This window comes from Lasioglossum baleicum, chromosome 6 (assembly GCF_051020765.1).
Source record: "Lasioglossum baleicum chromosome 6, iyLasBale1, whole genome shotgun sequence".
NCBI lineage: Eukaryota > Metazoa > Arthropoda > Insecta > Hymenoptera > Halictidae > Lasioglossum > Lasioglossum baleicum.
The window spans coordinates 16,277,933-16,297,406 of NC_134934.1; the positions used below are offsets into that span (position 1 = coordinate 16,277,933).

General features: G+C 42.1%; 2 protein-coding genes and 1 long non-coding RNA gene across 3 annotated transcripts; 2 read left to right on the top strand and 1 right to left on the bottom strand.

The window, feature by feature from the left end:
• Positions 1–66: 66 nt before the first annotated feature.
• On the bottom strand, positions 67–2,780 carry Nup50 (nuclear pore complex protein Nup50). Its single transcript, XM_076426560.1, has 5 exons — positions 2,469–2,780; positions 1,981–2,144; positions 977–1,908; positions 743–892; positions 67–683 (listed from the first exon to the last, which is right to left on the bottom strand). The coding sequence occupies exons 2-5, from the start codon at positions 2,134–2,136 to the stop codon at positions 377–379; spliced, it is 1,545 nt and encodes a 514-aa protein (XP_076282675.1). The 5' UTR covers positions 2,137–2,144; positions 2,469–2,780; the 3' UTR covers positions 67–376.
• LOC143210081 (uncharacterized) lies at positions 2,578–4,059 on the top strand. The gene is made up of 2 exons (XR_013009183.1): positions 2,578–2,730; positions 3,923–4,059. It is a non-coding gene; the product is annotated as an uncharacterized LOC143210081 (long non-coding RNA).
• LOC143210071 (uncharacterized) lies at positions 3,612–19,025 on the top strand. Its single transcript, XM_076426548.1, has 8 exons — positions 3,612–4,600; positions 7,942–7,974; positions 8,814–8,879; positions 11,543–11,787; positions 11,908–12,172; positions 12,253–12,649; positions 13,730–13,915; positions 15,445–19,025. Exons 1-8 carry the CDS (start codon positions 4,523–4,525, stop codon positions 17,337–17,339), a joined length of 3,165 nt encoding a protein of 1,054 aa, XP_076282663.1. The 5' UTR covers positions 3,612–4,522; the 3' UTR covers positions 17,340–19,025.
• The last annotated feature ends 449 nt before the right edge of the window (positions 19,026–19,474 follow it).

Here is a 19,474-nt window from a genome sequence, read left to right on the forward strand (position 1 = left end):
TTAAAAGTAAAATTACTACGACAAAGAAATTCATATTCTATAACAACAAAATCGTCTTTTAACTTTAAAAAATTTGCAGTCGCCGACCCACGTAATATTAGGCAAGTTCTTTTTCTTTTACTTAAGGTCCTTGCAGACTATACCGACACGGCGGCTACCTGCACCGCGCCGCTGTGTATTACAATGGGGATGCGGCGGGTCGTCGGTACAGCCTAGTATCCGCATCCCCATTGAAATACACAGAAGAAACCCAAAACGGCCTAGCGGCGCGGTGCAGGTAGCCGCCGTGTCGGTATAGTCTGCAACGACCCTTAATCGTGTTGTAACATCGAAACGTGATTTTTTTGCAAAGTTCAAATATTACCTATAATACATCCTATTTCTTATGTTTATTAAGCGCTTCCATTAATACGTCTGCTTCTTCATCTGTCTTTACTCTTAATAAAACTGGTACCGGTGGTGGTGACGATTCAGGTTTCGGTAAACAAACCAGCATTATCGAATTTTTATTTATACGTTTTGTTGGAATACTTTCAGTTAATAAAGTATTGAGCAATAAGTTTCCCAACGAAGTCTCCGCACGCACTATTAATTGCGTTTTGTCATTTGGTGTTGGCTTCAAGAACAATACTCCTACGCCCCTGCTGGTGAAGTTGCCATCCTTCTTTATAAAAACTTTACATCTGTAAGAAATTATGATAACCGTATATTTTGTTATTACAATTACGTTTATTATAATTACCTTTGCTCGAATATGGCACCTTCTTCTGTAACAGGTTTGATCTCTACTTTCGGCGGTTCCTCATCTTCATCATCTTTACCATCATTTCCTGTTTTGTCTTCGGACTCTGGTGGTTTTACTACTTGAGCACCAAAGGTAAATGGTTTGGCACTATAAATTATAATATTACTTGTATGTTAATACTTTTGTTATTACTTATTTTCATAATAATTAATAAATATATAATGAAATTACCCCCCGAAACTGTAACCAGTTGTTGGACTAGTAGTCGAGCTCTGACCGAAACAAAAGGAATTTGTTGCAACGAAAGAAGTACTTGTCGATTTTGTATCGTCCTTCGATTCTTGTTCTTCTGATTTATTATCTGTGGATGATTTATTGAGGAATGGATATTTCTCAGAACTAACATTTCCAAACACACTCTTTGTACCCAGTTTTTCGACAGTACCGAAAACAGATTTATGCGTATCTGAAGATTGTTCTGTATTACTAAAGATAGACTTATTATTATCTATAGTATGCTCCGATTTGCCAAATATAGACTTGGAGTCTGTAACAATATTGCCAAAAACCGATTTTTCAGGCTTCCATTCTGTCGATGTTAAAGACTTTGCATTTGTTCCTCCGAATGGAGACGAATCAACCTTCTTGTCTGAATTTGCATTCTCTTTACTGTCGCTGGCTTTATTAACGTCGGGTTGAGTTTCCTCGGATGTGTTTGATGTTTTCTCAGATTCATTTCCATGCTTCGATTCGATTTCTTCGAGATACCTTTTGTAGTCTTGAAAGATAGGAGTTAAAATACAAAATGGATTCGCATCTACGTGACTTTTGATCCATTGCGTTACACTTTCGTTTAAACCCTTCAACTTGGCAAAATATTCCGAAGACTTTTTACTTGTGTTTTGATCTGTTTGGTCATTTGTTTTATTCACAGTTGTGCTAGGTATTGTTTGTATTTTCGGTGTCTCCTCCTTGTTCGTGCCATTTTCATTTCCTTTAGATGCTTTACTACTCGCGGGAGACTTATCGGTAGTTGTATCTGTTTTCGAACTTGTTTTAAAAGTAGCATTTTTATCGGCTAGAAAACTGAATGCATTCTGTGGCGTAGATGATGTGAATGTGGTTTTAAATCCTGTGAACGCGCCAAACGCGCTTTTCATTTCCTGAAAAATATTAAAAAAGATATTGAAACAAATGTGTTAAATCAGGAACAAAAAAATAATAATGTTACTTACATCTCCAGATTGCAATCGACGCTTAGCCCTTTTAACAACTCTGTTCGCAACAACCTCATCTGATGCTCTGGTGAAGGACCCTGCTTCTTCGGGTTCCTGCTCTTCGTTCCAATTGTCATGATTTAGTTGAGTAGTTGCAGACCTTTTAGCTGCCATTTTTAATACTATTCAAAGAAATAAACAATTTTTTAAAAATATGCTTCATAACATCGACTTATGTACTAACGAACTCCAAAATCATTGTAGTATATTAGAGGTTAAAATTCAAATAGGCGTAGTATCTAATGTTTCCTTTCGATAAATTTTAGAATCGCTTTCACGTAAATTACTACAATAGTTTATGATTCAAACTCGAAGAATGTCGAGATAAGTACGTGTTTTAAACCGAACAGGTAGGAGATGCACAACATAACCTTACAATTTTTGAAACAATCTATTGAATTTTCGTTTACTTACTGGTACTGGTACAATATTAATATGATATTTACCACAGAAAGATTGACACAGTTGACTGGTTCAGTGAAATCAATTTAATACATTTAGAATATATATTTAACAGGTATAAAGCTTGGACAGACTTGAACAAGCACACTTTTTCCGAAGTTTGCACATGCGCACGTTCCAACTCTGTCCAACGAACAAACTAAATCTTAAAAGGTTAAACGATAACATTATAATAATTTTAGTCTGTTGTACGCAACTTTTCTACACGATAGTATACGAATTTCTGAATCAACAAGCGGCAATCAGGTAACGAGAACTTTACTAAAATCATTTCAAGAAGATTTATATTGTTACAAACTTGCAAACAATATTTTCATAAACGTATCACTCCCAGTAACGGTAAAGTTTAAACTTATTGTTCTTCACGCGTTTACCAAAGTAAATACTATACAAGTAAAACAATATACTTTTCTAATTCTATAGTTCTAAAGTAATCTTTAGTTAGAATAGATTATTATAAGATTATCAAACTACAAGGAATGTAATTTAGAAAAACGGCGTCTTCGAAGTCTATCGCAGTTTTCTTATTGTTAACATGAACGTATTATATTGGTTAGATATTTGTATACATGACCCTACATATACTAGATTAATACATTTTTTAAATGTACGAATTTTCTTAAATATCCCTCGATTTAAATTGTTAAAACAATAACCTATTTTTTTATAGTGCAAACACATTTTGTAACGATAAAGATATTCTTACATTCTTTTACAATTATAAAATTATATATGTAGCCTATAACCAGCTATAACATATATATAGATATGTGATAAGAGATCACGTGATCCACTATCACGTGCAGGTGATCGATTTAAACTTTGTATATATTTTCTATAGCAGCAACCATTGCTGTCCACATGAAAATAATGCTAAGATTACGCATGCAGTTGCAATTTATTTAGAAGTATATTTTGGAAAATGCTAGCACAGTGTAAAAAATTATGCAATTCGAAATCTATGAAATAGGTACATATATTATTTGAACATATCGCAAAAATATGGTTTAAAAGAAGCTGACGTATAATGTCTATAGAGAATTCTTTATTTGAAAAGAAGTTTGACGAAACAGATCGATATTAATGACTAAAATAGCGAATTCTTGAAGACTATAATGTTAAGACGTGTCTTCAAATGCGCAGAAATTCCGAAACGCGTCTTGGAGGTTCGGGGAAACAGGAACAAACACGCTTGTCTCCTATCGTGAATCGTTTCGTTTCGTAATCGCAAATATGCGGCGCCACTGTCGCCGGCATTACCAACGTTCACTATCATAAAAGATCCGTCTCGAGAAAATCTTTTCCTTGAACGTTCCGGCGTTTTCGTAATATATCGTTGGTGCAAGTCGAAACGAAACGAGGGTTCAACATGGAGGACAGTGTAGGGGTGAAGGAAAATCGTGGCGATTGTTCAGGAAGGGTGTTCCGCGTAGCGTAGGTGCCGGGTGTACGGGAGCTTGGCGCGAAAACTCGCTTTCAAGGAGCGCGTCGGATCCCTGGGCATTGGGCATACAACACGGCAAGAGTGAAGGAGAAAGAGAGTGGGAGAAGAGAGAGAGAGAACGAGAGAGGGTAAGGGCCAGGGGGTGACAGGGGATCTCGAGCAACTTGGCACGTCCGTGTACGGAGGCAACAGTGCTGGTGGCAGCACAGACGCTCGTTGATGAGCGAACAATTCACTTTGGTACGCGGTTTCACGACGACGTTATTTCGTCCGATCGGTGTCGTGAAACAAGCCTGTGCATATGTACTCACGCGGCGAGACGGTAAACTGTGTCTGTGACATTTTTAGTCAAGTTCGATTATCCTAAGTTGAAACGATCGAGTGTCTATTTAGTCGCGGTGGCTCGAAGAGTTCGTGGCTGCTGGTGCGCGCCGTGCGTGTGCTTGATCGGAGCGTATACCGCTGCTCTCTCGTCAATTTGGTGGGAGAGTGAGAGTGAGAGGGAGGAGGGGTTTCCCGTCCTCCTCTTCCCTCGCTAAAATCGGCCGGATTTTCGAACAGGGAAGGAAACCGAATAATCGCATCGTTAAAAACATGGAAATATCGAAGAATTTGCAGGAAGAGATTCTCACCGTGCAAAACAAACTGAAAAATGCCATACGCGATCATCAGGTGAGTTCCGCGACTCTGCATGTATGCATGTATGTACTATGTATGTCGATAGCGATTTAAAGATTGAGAGTGCGAAGCCGAACGAGCCTGAGCGAGCGAACGAGCGACTACGACGACGAATCATTCTCTCCCTCGAGTCGAGTAACTTTTTACTTTGCGTTGCACGATTGAAAAGCTGAGATAATACACGCTCGACAGATATAATCGACCAGCTAAAGCGAAGAAGTTGGACGAAAGTTTTCGGTACGCATCGTTTCGGACGCAAAGCTCTGTTGTTCCGGAGGGTACGTCGCGACTCTTGAATGGGGGATCAAACGTGTTCGAAAGTTTCGTTTAAACTGGTTCAGCATTTTGTATTCTGCATTTCTGTGTTCGCTTCCTTTAGCATTCCCACGCACAATGCGTGAACGAACGCATGTACGCACCAAGCACGCGCGCGCCTGCATAAAACGCATACCTCGTATACTATATTTACGGAACTTGTTTCTTTCACGGGAATTCTTCGAAGTTCTCGCGAAATAATGATCCCGATCAAAGATATCCGGTTTGTTGCCGCACGCGAACGGAAACCGACTTTGCCGATATGGTAAACCACGTCCCTTCGATCTATTTTATTCAAGTAATTCTGGCATTCCTTTCACTCGCGTCGGGGATTTGTAAAACTGCTCCCTGTTTGTCTCTGGACGGGCGCAATGTGTGTTTTGTCGAAAGTGAAAGAAGCGTAACAAGTTTCTGCGAAACTTTTTGCTCGCCTTAAATCATGCCACGAGAGTAAATACCCCGATCAGTGGTCACTCTTCGTTTTTTTGTTATTCGGAGTCACATAAATTCGAAGGTGAGCGAGTTGGTCAGGCCTTAACCTTTGTCGGTAGAGTGTTTCGACCGATGCGTCGCATGACTTTGAGAGCCAACGGTTCCATCTCTTTCTCGCTCGTTCGTTTGGTTACTCACTTGTTCGGTTCATTTCCCTCTCGTTCCTTCTTTCTCCTTCTTTCTCTTTCTTTCTCGCTCTCGCTCTCTCTGCTTCTGCATCCCCCACCCCTTCTTACTTGTTCACCCCAACTTCCATAGTCCTATATTCATTCCTTTCGTGTTCTTTCTTCTTTCCCTAGTTCTATCTTTGCCTAATTCCTTTTTACGAAACACGGCCGTAAACTTTCAAATTAAAGTTAGGTAAACATTTATGCGTGCACAACGTCCACGGACGTTATCAGCTTGCAACGCTGTATTCCTTTCTTCCACGTACATCATTGTTCATCCTTACCTGTTGAGAAAATACCCAGAAAAGCAATCTACTCTGAAAGTGCCACCAAAACTTGCCTACAAATTTCGACCCTGTTTCTGCATTAGGCTCTCGGTATTTACCTGCAATGTTTGGAGGCAAAGTTCCATGCCAAATCGGGGGCAGACCCTGCCCTCGTTATAGAGGACAGGTCGGTCGCACTGTAAGCGAACCTAACCTTGCTTTCAGAGTAAATATCCGGCAAAATCGTTATTGTCATTTATTTCAAGATTTGTAAATATTTAAATCATTGAAAAAATGCATGAAATTTAAAATTATACAATTTAAAAATTTAAAGAAAATTCGATTGTTGCAGCAAGGTTTTTGATATTTAGTGCGATCGACCCGCCCTCTACACGAGGGCTCTATTTTATTAACTCTTTCATTTTTACTTTACTCTTATTACTTTAAACAGTGCTAACTCATTTTGTCAATTATAATCTGGAAAAAGTTAAACTTTAAAGTAGATATTGATAATACGAAATCTATTTATTTCCTCACAACTTACTTTATTGAAAAAAAAGAATAGTGGGAACAATATATATGTGATATTAAGTATGAAATACTTACTTGTAGGAAGATATATCAATATATGGACACTAAGCTTGCGTACCTTTCTTTTATATCGCTATTCATAATTTTTAATTATCTTGTGACGCCAGTCGTGGGCATCAGATACTCCGTTATCTTGGAACATTGCGTCCTATACCTATGCCGGGTCTAGACAGGTTTTGGTCGGCAGATTTACAGCAAATAAGGACCAAATCCTGCAGACGTAGTTTGACATCAGAACGACCACCTTTTGCTCGCAAAGTACAATTTCAAACATTTGGTAATAATTTTCCTCGAGGCAGATTTTCCTGACTGGGTATTTCTTCACCTTTAGTACTCTGACGTGTAAACGTATATAGATTGCACGTCGATGCGAACCGTTTAATACTAACCGTTCGATCGTTGCCGTTCAAACGCTGCCTCTCCCTCTCCTTCGTTTCAAATCCTTTGTTAACGTTCTTGCAACGCGTCGGTCAGTTTTACAGTTTAATTGCACCGAAAGTCAAGGTACTCTATATCGACACGATTCGAACCTACGTTAACGCGTATAAACGAACATTACACGAGTCATAGTACACGTGTACTTGTTAGTTTGCTCATTAGGAGCGAACTTTTATTAACCAGCAGGGACGCTAGCGGGATATGTACCTGTATGCGCGCGAAGAAAAGTTTCTCGGCGCGCGCGCGATCCGCATTGTGCCCTGCTCTACCGACCTTGTCGCGTGTAACTCTTCCAAATTGAGTATTTTCGTTACACAATTCCCTAGACTTTCGATCAATACCTCTCCCGATCCGTTTTCATTTCTGAAACGTGGTTTTCTTATTGTTTTTTTTATTCAACACGCTCTCCAACGTTGCACTAATTAAATCGAACATATCCATGGAAGCGTTCAAAGCGTTTGTAACTCGTAACTTGTTGGTTTTAACAGTCGCATTGGTTACATAAATAGATCGATACTCGTATTCGGGGTATTCGCGGCACCAGATAGGACAAACCTGTTCTTGCTCAATGGATATTCTAAACGTGCGTCGATTATCGCGGAACAGGTGCGAAATGATACTGATTTGTCAAATTTTGAGAGCGCGAGGACTAGCCTTGCATTGTAATGTCTTTTTTATTTTTGGAAAATATAGAAAAGAAATTCTGAGAATTTTATTTACGCTAATTTCTATACACGTTTCTATACGCTAATTGTACAACTACATTATTCCTCAATTAATTTTTGCCGAGAAGTTTTCCAATGAATCGGACGCGTGCGAAACTTTTTCTAAAATTAAAGCCAATACTCGAGGCGGACCGAGCGACTTCAATTTTGACAAAGCATGAAGCGTGTTTATATTTACGCGGAAATTTTTGCTAATACGACCAGGGCGCGGCACCTAAGCAAATTACGTCACTGCACGGTCCAAGATACAATCGTCGCTCCAAAACAGAGAAACGATTTTCCAAAATAAACCGATTATTATTAACGTGACATTAATTCTGAATTTTCTTTTGTAATTCTAGATCTGCGTGGGCAAACTGAAGGATGACCCAAACGTAAGTCACTATTTGCTTGAACTTTCATTAATAAGCACGTAATTACGCGCAATTCGTAGGAATTGCCCTAGGTAGACTGTAGACCCTTACGGACCTCTGACATTTGCAACTACGTAAAATATCATAAATTTATGCTAGCAAAAATCAATAATATCTTCAGTTTATTAGCGCTGCAAGAAGCTATTCTAACGTTTACGAACATGTCTATGCAAATCAGAATGCACATAAAGGTCCGCAATCTAGTTGAAACTGATTCTACGATTTCGCTGGATATTACGGTGTTTGCGTACCGAACGAACGTTTCCTTGTACATGCCTTGGTATATTGATTACTATCTCTAGTAGCTGGTAACCGTATTTTTGCTGACCCGGCGTATTAGCTGGCTGTAACAACCTGTCGCAGATTCTCCGACAAATGCGCGTCAATAAAATTCTCGGTTTCATTGAAAATTCGCCGATACTTGCTGTACAGCCTACTATAATTAGACTATAGTCACGGTTACATTGGTTACGCGCGCTCGCGTAAATTCATTGTCTTCCGTCTGCGCCTTATTATGTCATCGTTTTAATCTAACGGCACTTGTGTTATTCATGATGCTTGTACAGCCAGTGAAATGGTTATTTAAATTACTATCTCTTTCTTCGGTCACACTGTGTAATTATGATCGCGAACGAGATTCCTGAAATCACGATGTTATTTACGTTGAAAATTAATTTAGAAATAGATCAATCATAGTACGCAGTTCCTCTCTTTTTCGGAGGTAGTTAAGCCAGGGGGTGTTACACGAAACGTAAATCGTATTACGGTTCGAGAATGATGTATCACTCTTTCGTTTACAGAATACGGACATTCTCGGTCAGATACAAAAGATTCACTTGCACATCGTGTCTTTGGGAAGATGCCAGGTAAGTTGAGAATTGATTTCCTCGAGCTTCACTCTTTTGCGATGATCCAGGCCAGCCTTGTTCGTGGACGTTCCATATTTAAGCCTGTCCGGCCCGTGCGAATAGAAATGATGTCGCATTAAATTATCGTCACGATAACGGAGGATTCTTATAACAAGTGGCCCAGAGTTGAAGTAATCCGCTTCGGAGCGCGTACTTGTTCGGACGATAAAGCGCCGAAAGCACGAACTACGGGAGAAAAAGTATTAAACGAGTCGGACAACTCGGGTAATTGAAAGAAAATCGATTAAACAAACTGAAAGAAATCAAGGGTGCCGGCCGGGTTCCGAGGGAAAATTTAGCGCCGCATATTTTTTCTACATTATGCAACTGGTTCAAAGTGTAATCCGATAAAGACAATCTTGTCCTCCGGTATTCATTCGTAGAATAACAGAAGAAGCTAACGAAAAACCGTATACGCGTGTACAGAGTTACGTACAGTTACGACATTTGAATTCCAATTTCTACTCGTCAAGGGAACACGGATCTCGTTCGAGCGTAAATTGCATAGGGACTTTTACAATACCCTATTCATGTTTCCTTATTATACTTATCCGAAAAGCTTACACAAAATAACACGCTGGCACAGCAGTTTCTCAATCATATCCAGGAGCCTTGCTGGCTCCGATGCGGCAAATTCGAGGATGTTGCAGAGACGCGCGTCTCTCTGTTGTCGCAAAGGAGCCGGATCGAACAAATTTTTCTATTACTCGAATACGTGCTAATTACTGGATCTGTAGCGCGTCGATATGTATAGATGAAGTTCGCGGGATGCGCGTTCGTTAGGAATTTCCGAAACGTTGTCGAGGTAAGCTTCCGCATCGGATCCGCCGCGCCGGTACGGTGGTTCACAGTTTCTTCGCGGAGTACTCGCTAGAATGAGTAATGCACAGTTATAATTAAATAGGGAACTCGTCGAGTGAGTTTACCAACCACCTTTCCAAACTTCGTCGATCAGGTTGCGGATAGAACGGGATAGACATTGTTTCCCTTCCGCGCGCGCACAATATCCGACTTCTTTCGCAGTGTTCCGCAAGTTGACTCGCCGACGTATCAAACTTAATACATTTATGATCAGCCGCCCCGAGTACCCGCACAGGCGATATACGGCCTGGTTCGATCTATCGTCGAAAAAACTTTTAATGAATCTTGTCTGACGGAGATGCTGGCGGCAGTAGTCGGTAAAGTTTCGCAGTCGCGCGACTTTACATGTACATATGTACATAGAAATCCGATGGATTCCCATTGCGAGTCGAACGCGGGTGGCCACGGTTATATTATAAAATCGATTCGAACGCGTCTCTCTTTGCCCGATTCGGGAATCGACGAAGAATCGATAGCGAGGCGCGCCTCGGCCGAGGAGGCTCCAGCGGACGCGTTCCGCTGTGTCACAGCATCCTTTCCTAAACATTTCCGCGGTAATCCCGCCGGCGCGGCGCGGTGCGGCCCGGCCCGGCCCGGACTCTCCGCGTCTCTTCCTCCTCCTCCTCCCAACCCCACCACCGACGCAGTCAGCCCTTTCAATCTTTCCTGTTTCCTCTAACTTTACTCGACGATCCTGTCTGCCCATTTTTCCTCCTTTTCCTCGGCAGCAATGAACGACCGATCCAAGTAGATTGCCATCGGGGTAAAGGAGATACACGTAAACGGATAGAAATGGATAAAGAGGGAGCGCGACCGGGGGAAGGGGTGGAAACGAGACATTGGGTGTACACACAGATATAAACCGAGGGTGGGAATGGGTGGAGGGTGCGAGACTGCCGGAGACCAGAGAGAAGAGAGCAAGAGAGAGAATGAAACTTGGTTGAAAAGGAAGCAGAGTAGGGGCCGGGCAGAGGCAGGGGGCTCAATCAATAAAATGTCCCGCAGAAACGTTTTCAGCTCTTTACGAAATCTCTATGTTTTTTCCTTTCTCCTCGCCGCGCCGTCCGCTTTTCCACTCTGGCCAACATTCTGTTCACCCCCTAGTCTTCTACCGTTTTCCGTGCTCGTTTCCCCGTGTTCAACCCTCCTTCAGCCCCTCTCGACACCCGCCGCCTTTGTTTCTCCCATTAAACATTACTTCCGAGAACTTCTGAGATAGTAGTTCGACACTTCCGGCCGAGACGTTCCGTATAATCAAGTCGCTCGTAATATCGGATCATTTACAGAGAGCCTCCCACTAGAATATATGAATCCTCCGCCACGCTGAAATAAACTGGGGCAAATCTTTGTTGTTCTTCCGCTGTTCCCGGAAAGTTGGAGCGACACCGCATTACCGGAGGGGTAGTAGGGTAGTCTCGCGATGCGGCTCGGAACCGTCAAGGTTTCGCTTTTTAAATGTTTTTCAAGCGGCCGATCGTGTTTCTTTTACGATGGAGTAGAGTGATCGGGAGAAGTTGGGAAATTTTCTTGGCAGACACGTTTAATTTGCTTTTCATAATCTTCGCTCACGATGGTGTTCCCGGCAGGGTTCTTCGCGACGCCATTTTCGAGATTTACGGGATCGCTCGCCAAGAATTCATTTCGGTCGCCGTTCAACAGTAGGAATTTCTATTAAAACGATCCGTGACATGTTCTGCCAAGAAAGTTTTCGACGATCGTCGCCGTGCGAATGCTCACAGTTTCCAACCTTTAACACGCAGAAGCAAGTTGTCCAGCGACTGCGCAAAGAGGTCGAATCGTTCAAGGCGGAGAACGCGAACGGGGCGAAAGTTTCCATCGCGTCCCTTCTCGGGCTGAACAACAATAATCACATTACGAACAATAACGAGACGAAGCTGAAGAATGCCGGCAACAACTTCAACACCAAGAATTCGAAAGAGGACTACGAGGAGATTGTCAGGAACGGCGACGTACCTTCGCCCACGCAGGACGCTATACCGAGGAAGTAAGCAACTTTTTTTAAATAGAAAGGCAAACATGCGAAACAATTATACAGTGTTTTTTAGGACTATAATAGCAGATAGTTAAAGAATATGTTTATATTCCCGTAATTTTTCTGTTCCAGAGAACGCCGCAGTTCCGTGGAAACGATCTCTGGCGAAGACGATGTTATCGAGGTGTCCATGGATGAGAATTCCAATGAAAAATCCGAGAAGGAAGAGTCGGAGAAGGAGTGCAAACTCGAGTTGACCGAAAAAATCAATTTCTTGAGCGCCCTCGGTCTTATCACAACTTCAACGTGCGCGGAGTTGCAAAACAGAAGGGCTGAAAGGAAACGTCGTAGTACGGCCAATCCACAGTTTGTTTATTCCAGTCTTGAAGTGCCAACGGTAAATGCAGTTTCTGCGAAAAACATCCTTCTACAGTTTCTCTTCATTGTAACGATTGATTATACTCTTCCTTATTTCAGAAACGTAAAAGACACTCGTACCTGCAATCCGGAAATGTTCCTCAAACGCGCCAAACAACTGCACGCCTGAATGGGCCTTCGCCACCACCTGTGAAAGTTGCACCGCCGAAATCCACTTCTCCGCCATCGTCGAGGGCTGTGATGAAATCTTTGATTCCAGTTCAGAAGTCAACCACGCGGCCGAATATTTTGCGAAATGCGACCGAAAGTAAAGTCTACACCAATAAGACCAAGGTTGAGAATGGGCAGAATCAAATGCAATTGCCTGTACCTACTGTGAAGTCGTCTGTTCAATCGATCGGCAACAAGGCTGTTCATATACCAGGCTTGCCCTCCAGTTTGACTATCGAAAGAATCAGTAATGACTCGGCAGTCTGTATAAGCTGTAGGAATCCAGGTACGTCGAAAGGTCCAATTGATGAGACTACAGGGTGGCTAAAAGTTCCCGGAATCTTTTAAAGCATTTCAGCAGCATAAAAATACCGCACAAACGAATGAATCCACACACTTGACCGAATAATAAGTTTTATTCATTCATTAACAATGAAATGAACCAAATCATTTACAACAAATGTTCGAAATTGCCTCCTTTCGATTCGATACATTTAGGGACCCGCTTTCTAAAATTCCCGACGATAGTCGCTGGTGATCGCCTGAAGAGGGTTCTTTTCACGGATGAGAAAATTTTTACGTTCGAACCCCTACACAACTGCCAAAATCACCGCCAGCTGCTCAAGAAGGGCCAGCAGAAGACTTCGGCCGCGAAAACCATCGACCGCAGCCATTTTCCAGCCTCGGTCATGGCTTGGGCCGGTATCTGCACCACCGGGAAGACGCCACTGGTGTTCATCCCGAGAAACGTAAAAATCAACCCCGCCGAGTACCAGGAACGTGTCCTCCGGAGGGAATTAAAGCCGTGGGCAACGCGACACTTCGGCCAGGGCGGATTCATCCTTCAGCAGGACTGGACGCCGGAGCATTCCGCCAAATCCATCATCGTCGTCTGCAAAGAGCTGTTTCCCGGTTTTTGGGGAAAGGATGTTTGGCTGCCGAACTCGCCGGATCTTAACCCGATAGATTACTCATTCTGATCCACCATGTAGCAAAAAATTTCAGGAAGACGATACGCCACGGTGGAACAGCTGAAAGCGGCGTTGACTCGTGCCTGGGACGAGATTACGGTGGAAGAGTGCGCGACCATCGTCGGGAATTTTAGAAAACGGGTCCGTAAATGTATCGAATCAAAAGGAGGCAATTTCGAACATTTGTTGTAAATGTTTTTGGTTCATTTCATTGTTAATGAATGAATAAAACTTATTATTCGGTCAAGTGTGTGGATTCATTCGTTTGTGCGGTATTTTTATGCTGCTGAAATGCTTTAAAAAATTCCGGGAACTTTTCAGCCACACTGTAGTTACGACAGATATACATTTAAAGAGATTCTGATATATGGATAATTGTGTTTGTATTGGAATAGGAACGCTGACGATATGTGAAAATTGTGCGTCGAACTATCACGTATCCTGTCACTCCATATCACCGGCGCCCCCAAGGATATGTCCCAAGTGCGCTTTAATAGAGGAGGAAGAGATCGATGACGCCGAAGACGGGGAAGAGGACGAAGACGAGAGACGCCCGGTGTTCAAGAAGGACGAAGAATTCGGTAAATCGTCCTTGGTTTTTCAAAGGATTGTACCTGTAGTAACGTTGATCGTGTGATTGACAAAAAAGTTCTTGTTTCCTGCAGACACTAGCTTGTTATGAATGTTCGTGGCACGCTTATCTCTTCGCGGCACCGTCCGGAATTTAGTATTATGTATCTCCTATGTACACTTAACGAAGGCGCTTCCGGTTGCATTCGATAACCGAAAGTTGAGATGTACATTTGGACGGTGAAAAAAAAACACGAAAAACTAGATAAATAAAAACGTTTAATGGGTAAAAGATAAGATGAACGGAGAAAAGAGCAAAATATTTGTAGATAATGCAGGCACGTTGTTTCAATGGTGAGCAGGAAATTGTGTAACATGGGTCCACAATTTCTAGATTTAACGTGCAACGAGGTATCGCAGCGTTGCCGCAGACTTTATTGAACGTAAGCACACAGAGAGAATAATCGAGAGAGAGAGAGAGAGTGAGAGCAGCCTGCCGAGAGAAGTGTTCGCGAGTGAGACCGGCTCCTCGAATACGGCTGAAGGATTTGCAATTAAGAAGAACTTTTTGGTCGATCGTCAGTAATAGGGCACAAAAAAGCAACGTGTATTGAACGCGAAATATCTTGCAGAGGAGAAAGAGAGAGAAAGATATGAGCTGCGCGAGCGAAACTCGGATCTGAGATTGCAGGTTTACGAGTTGGAAAAACGCTCACAACTACTCGGCCAGTCACTTCAGGTTCGTCCTGTGGCCTGCGTAGAAAGAAATTGATAAACTTTTTATTTTTCATTTGGAATGCTGTTCGATTATTTCATCAGACTAAATATTTTCTATCTCTTTTGTTTTTTCATCAGTGAGAACCTGCAAGATCTCTACGTTTTTTCTTGTCTATCTTCGTTTTCAATATTATTTTCCAAGGGCATATCGATTGCTTTCAGAGTTCGACACTGACACTTTGATTCGCTGAAAAATCGATTTGTCTCTGAAGTTGTGTAACGTCTGTTAGCGTACTTACTGTAGAGTCTATGTATATACATATATGTACGTATAATAATAATAATAATACACAAATAATATATATGTACAGTATATGTATATATAAATTAGTCTTCTTAAATTAGATGGCTCGTTACGTTCAATGTGTGCACTATTCGTCTGCAGCAACAGTTTATCCGTTTAATCCGTAAAAACACGGAATGCACGATGCTTCCTTCACGAACAGTTTCATATTTTTAAACGAGTGTTCGTCTTGTATTATTGAACTGAAATTATATATTGATTTTGCATTATTAGCTACAAATATAGATATTTAAGTCGAATACAGAACAACGTATTAAAAGATTACGTCCACGTGTGAAATGATCAGCGACTATTCGAATTCGATTTACTCGTTACATCGTACATTTCTAGCATGCGCATCATTGTTCCAATATTATCGATTAGAAGATCAACGTAAATTCTCTTTTTTTTTTTATGTGTTTTCAGTGTTTCGGTTTACCTGTTCGCTTAACTAACAATCATTAATTTGTCTTTCAACAGCTACAACATCGCACGCGCCAGGAATTATTAGGAAAGCAAGAGAAGACACAGAGATCTATAAAACGAATTCTGGACTTCATAAACCTGATGCAGCTCAGAAAAAGCGGGGATACTCAACCGCCATCGGCATCAGCCAATTGCCCTCCTCGACCTTCCTCATCCCAATCTCTTCAAACAACGTCGCTTCATCAACCGTCAACCAGTCGGACATTGGGTCTTCCGCAACAATCAGCGCCGAACAACGAGAAAACTACTCCTCCATCGTCCTCAATCAGTTGCCTCGATCAAGTATCGCCTATATTGACCGGTCAGAGCCTCAAGTGTCCTACACCTACCAGTTACCAGTCAGCAGTGTGCAATCAGAAAAACATCAGTCATACCTCATCGTCAAAAAAATCACAGAACCATCACGACGGGCAAGTCAGTCTTCCGAAGACCAAAGTCACAGCGCAATGCTCAACTACAAGCTGCCAATCTCACCAGCCTATAACCCCCGCGTTCAGGCCGAAATCTCTGTCGCCGAGTCGTCTGTGTTCGTCGGCAAACAATTGCCCGACGCCGCTAATCGTAACCGTAAGAAGCAAACAAACCGCGCAGTACCCGCCCTCAACCGCATCATCGATACCGAGAATCTCTCCATCACGGCCGAGTATCAGTTGGAACGATCGACGCTCAACGGCCGGAAGTCCCGTGCCAGACAAGCAAGGAACAAATTCGGTGTTAACCAGTTGCGATCCGCCCGAGCCACCGAAATCCTACTGCCTACCTACGATAATACCGAATCCGACAAACAACTGCAAATCACAAAGCCAACCGAGTCAGAGGAAGCAGGCGTGTTCAGTAGTCGTCCGAAATACCGGCCCAGATCCGGCGGTCATATCCACTCATTGTTCGCAGGCCATAACAAGTCCTATATCGTCACCGATAATTCTCGAGAGTCACGAGACGTCGGCTCACCTGACAAAGATACCGTCGTCTGTCGGCAACAGTTGTACCATCAAGACTACCAGCTGGAGTCAGTCGAACGAAACGAATCTCCGGTCCAGTTGCAGCGCGGTGCCCTCACAAAATTCTTCGAGCACGTGAAATTGGAAGAAGCGCATATACCAGCGCCATCTAGAGCAAAGCTAGTATACAAAAGCGACAATGTTTCCGAAAGAAACGAGCTGGACATCAGCGAAGTCGCAGGCGAGGATACTAATAGCAACGAGTACGTTAGCAAAACGTCCTTGTCCTCCGATATCGTCGACAACGGTTACACCAATCGTGAGGTGAAACCGACTAGTTGGTTGGCGAATCGAATTGCGATGAAGAAGAATAAGAAACCAAACAATGGTAACAAGGGGATGGATTCTTTTGATTCTATGCCTAGTTCGTTTACAAGAACGGCTGACGTTATTACGTATGAACGTAAACGTCCTGCTCCGTTCGTGAGGGTCGATTGCGAGCCCGATGACGATGAGGGGGACAACACGCTGACCAGGACATTTCAATCCGATGTAACTTATCCGAGGCGTATCGCATCTCTCACAGAAATTGTATCGGACAATCGAAGGGATCGACACGATTCGGCGTCCCTATGCAACGCACAAAGCAATTTCCTGGAGCTTCGCAACGAGGTATCAGTTCCTGATGATAAGGCTGACACCGAGAGACAAGACTTATCCAGTGGCAGACGTTCGACAAGCAGCAGTAGCGGCAGTAGCACCAGCGACAGCGACACTCCGGAACAAGCGATGAACGATACTATTAAGTATTCACGGCGACGATTGTCCGGGAAAGAGTACAAGGAACGTTTGGGCATTAATGCTGTATCTCCGGAGAGCATGAAGGTGCTCGAACAGTTCGAGTCGGCTATGCTGGAAACTGAATGTAGCAATGCTGCCACTTGCTAGACTTAGTTAGATTAGAATGCGGTATTAACGTGCTGATTATGCTCATCGCTAGACCTTCTGTTTCTTTCACTGAACGATAAACGGTTGACGATTTTTTTACGAAACGGTAAAGATTTTCCACGTAGCACGTAGTACCTATGTATTACGTTCGGGAGAATTTTTGTTGAATGTATATTTTCCAGAGAGAAATTTCAATCCGTATGTGTTTTAGTACTGCTTTCAGTCTGTTACTTATCTAAGGGATACCGAAAACGAAAAGAGAATTAGGTTACTCGTAATGGCTAATTGAGCTTGTCTAGGCAGTTCCTACTTTCCGTACTGCCTTCAGAAACAATGCAATCGAATTGTTATATCAACTGTAACTACTACCGCGTCGATAACGATGGTAATTAAGTACCATTTGCGTTTCAATCTATACAAAGATGGATATCATTCATGATTTCTATCCTATTAGACACGTTATCCGTTCGTTTATTTATTGATTGTTGTTCATTAGATTTTTTCGTGATAGTTGACGAACCTTGAGGACCAAGTTCGAGTTATTTCCATTCGAATCAAGCATGATTTCACAAGAAATTAATGAAGATCCTAATTTAATTGCGCGATAGTTTACGCATTCATTTACCAAAAATGCTCGCAGACCAACGTACCGAACCACTGTGCTTTGTGATTTTGTAAAACAAAAATTGTCTCTACGTGAACATTTCGTTGAACTTGAAAGACAATTGAAATTCTTGTCTTGTGTCGTTGATATTCGCGATACCAACGGTATAGAAAAACGCACATATCCGACAGATTATGATCTGTGAGAACGTAGGAAGACTTTAAAAATGGAAGTCTGCGTACGTAAGCCGAGTCATATTACCATACTGCCTTAATAGTAATTTAAAAGTGGTACATTTTACAATAATTTCTATGGATAAGCACGTGACGTGTGTACGACTCAATAGACTGATTTGGACGTCGCCATATTGAAATTAAGAGGCATAACGGAGAAAAGGAAAAGGATAATCAAAACTCGTTACCGTAATCGAAAACCTAGGCGTTAAGGTTGCGCGCGAGCGTTAACAACGTTCAGACTTGAAATGTTATCAGAGTAACGTATTATTATCTTACTTTTACGATTTCAGATAGAGTTTCTTACGAAAAAAAAGGAGTGTAATAGAATTGTATTCCTTCTTTTTAATGTTTTCCGTCGAGGTCGACGCTTCGAATCAAAGACAGAACGTTGTCATTATTATTTTTTAGCGTACCGTTTACGAATTTCGAAAGCATTTCCTTCGGTATACTAATGTAGCAGTATTCACTACATTTTTATTCGAGGCGTACGCGGATATGTCTTTCACCAATTACATTGTGCCGAACACTACGATTAATCGATATAACCGATCACGAACTTATCGTAGAGATAATTCGTCCGATATTTATTGCGTTCCCGTTTTCTTGTTTTTACGATTACCGTCAGTTTCTCCAAAATACTTTCGACTAGTGTATAAAACGACAACAAAAAAAAGTGTACGAGAGGAAAGATGAAATTGTTATTGCAATGTAGGCAACGAGATTTAGATCCAAATTCGTATTTTTATGAATAAAGTCAAATTGAGAAATGCAACGAACTGTAGATTTGCAAGCAGTTTGCTAATCGACACGAGCGGCGATAAACACAATAAAAAGAGAAAAAATCTCGCGAATAGTTTGTTCCGAACGAATCCTTTCTCAAGTTTAGACTCTTCACAGCGAGACAGGGATTTTTCGGCACCATATTTGTGCAATATTTTCCATATTGACGAAGAACGGTGATGGATAGGGGGAATTCTCGACTCGGATAAACACTTGGTTAATGATATGTAAATATAGCGGAGCTAATCAAGCGGCTGTACCAACAGGCTGCAAGAAGAGATCGGTAGTAGCGCACGAGTGTTCGATAGCCAATGCATTTGTGCATGGCAATGCACACGCGTATCATGTGGCGCAGTAACCCGCGTATATATTTTAAGTTAATTGCGCACTGTTTGCCCATTCCCCGTTCTACACCCCCATTCCCACCACCATTCTCGTCACCCTTTCTTCATCCGCCCTTCTCCTTTGTTAGTTTTACCGGAGTTTCATTTTAACCGATTCATCTCGGCCGCTCT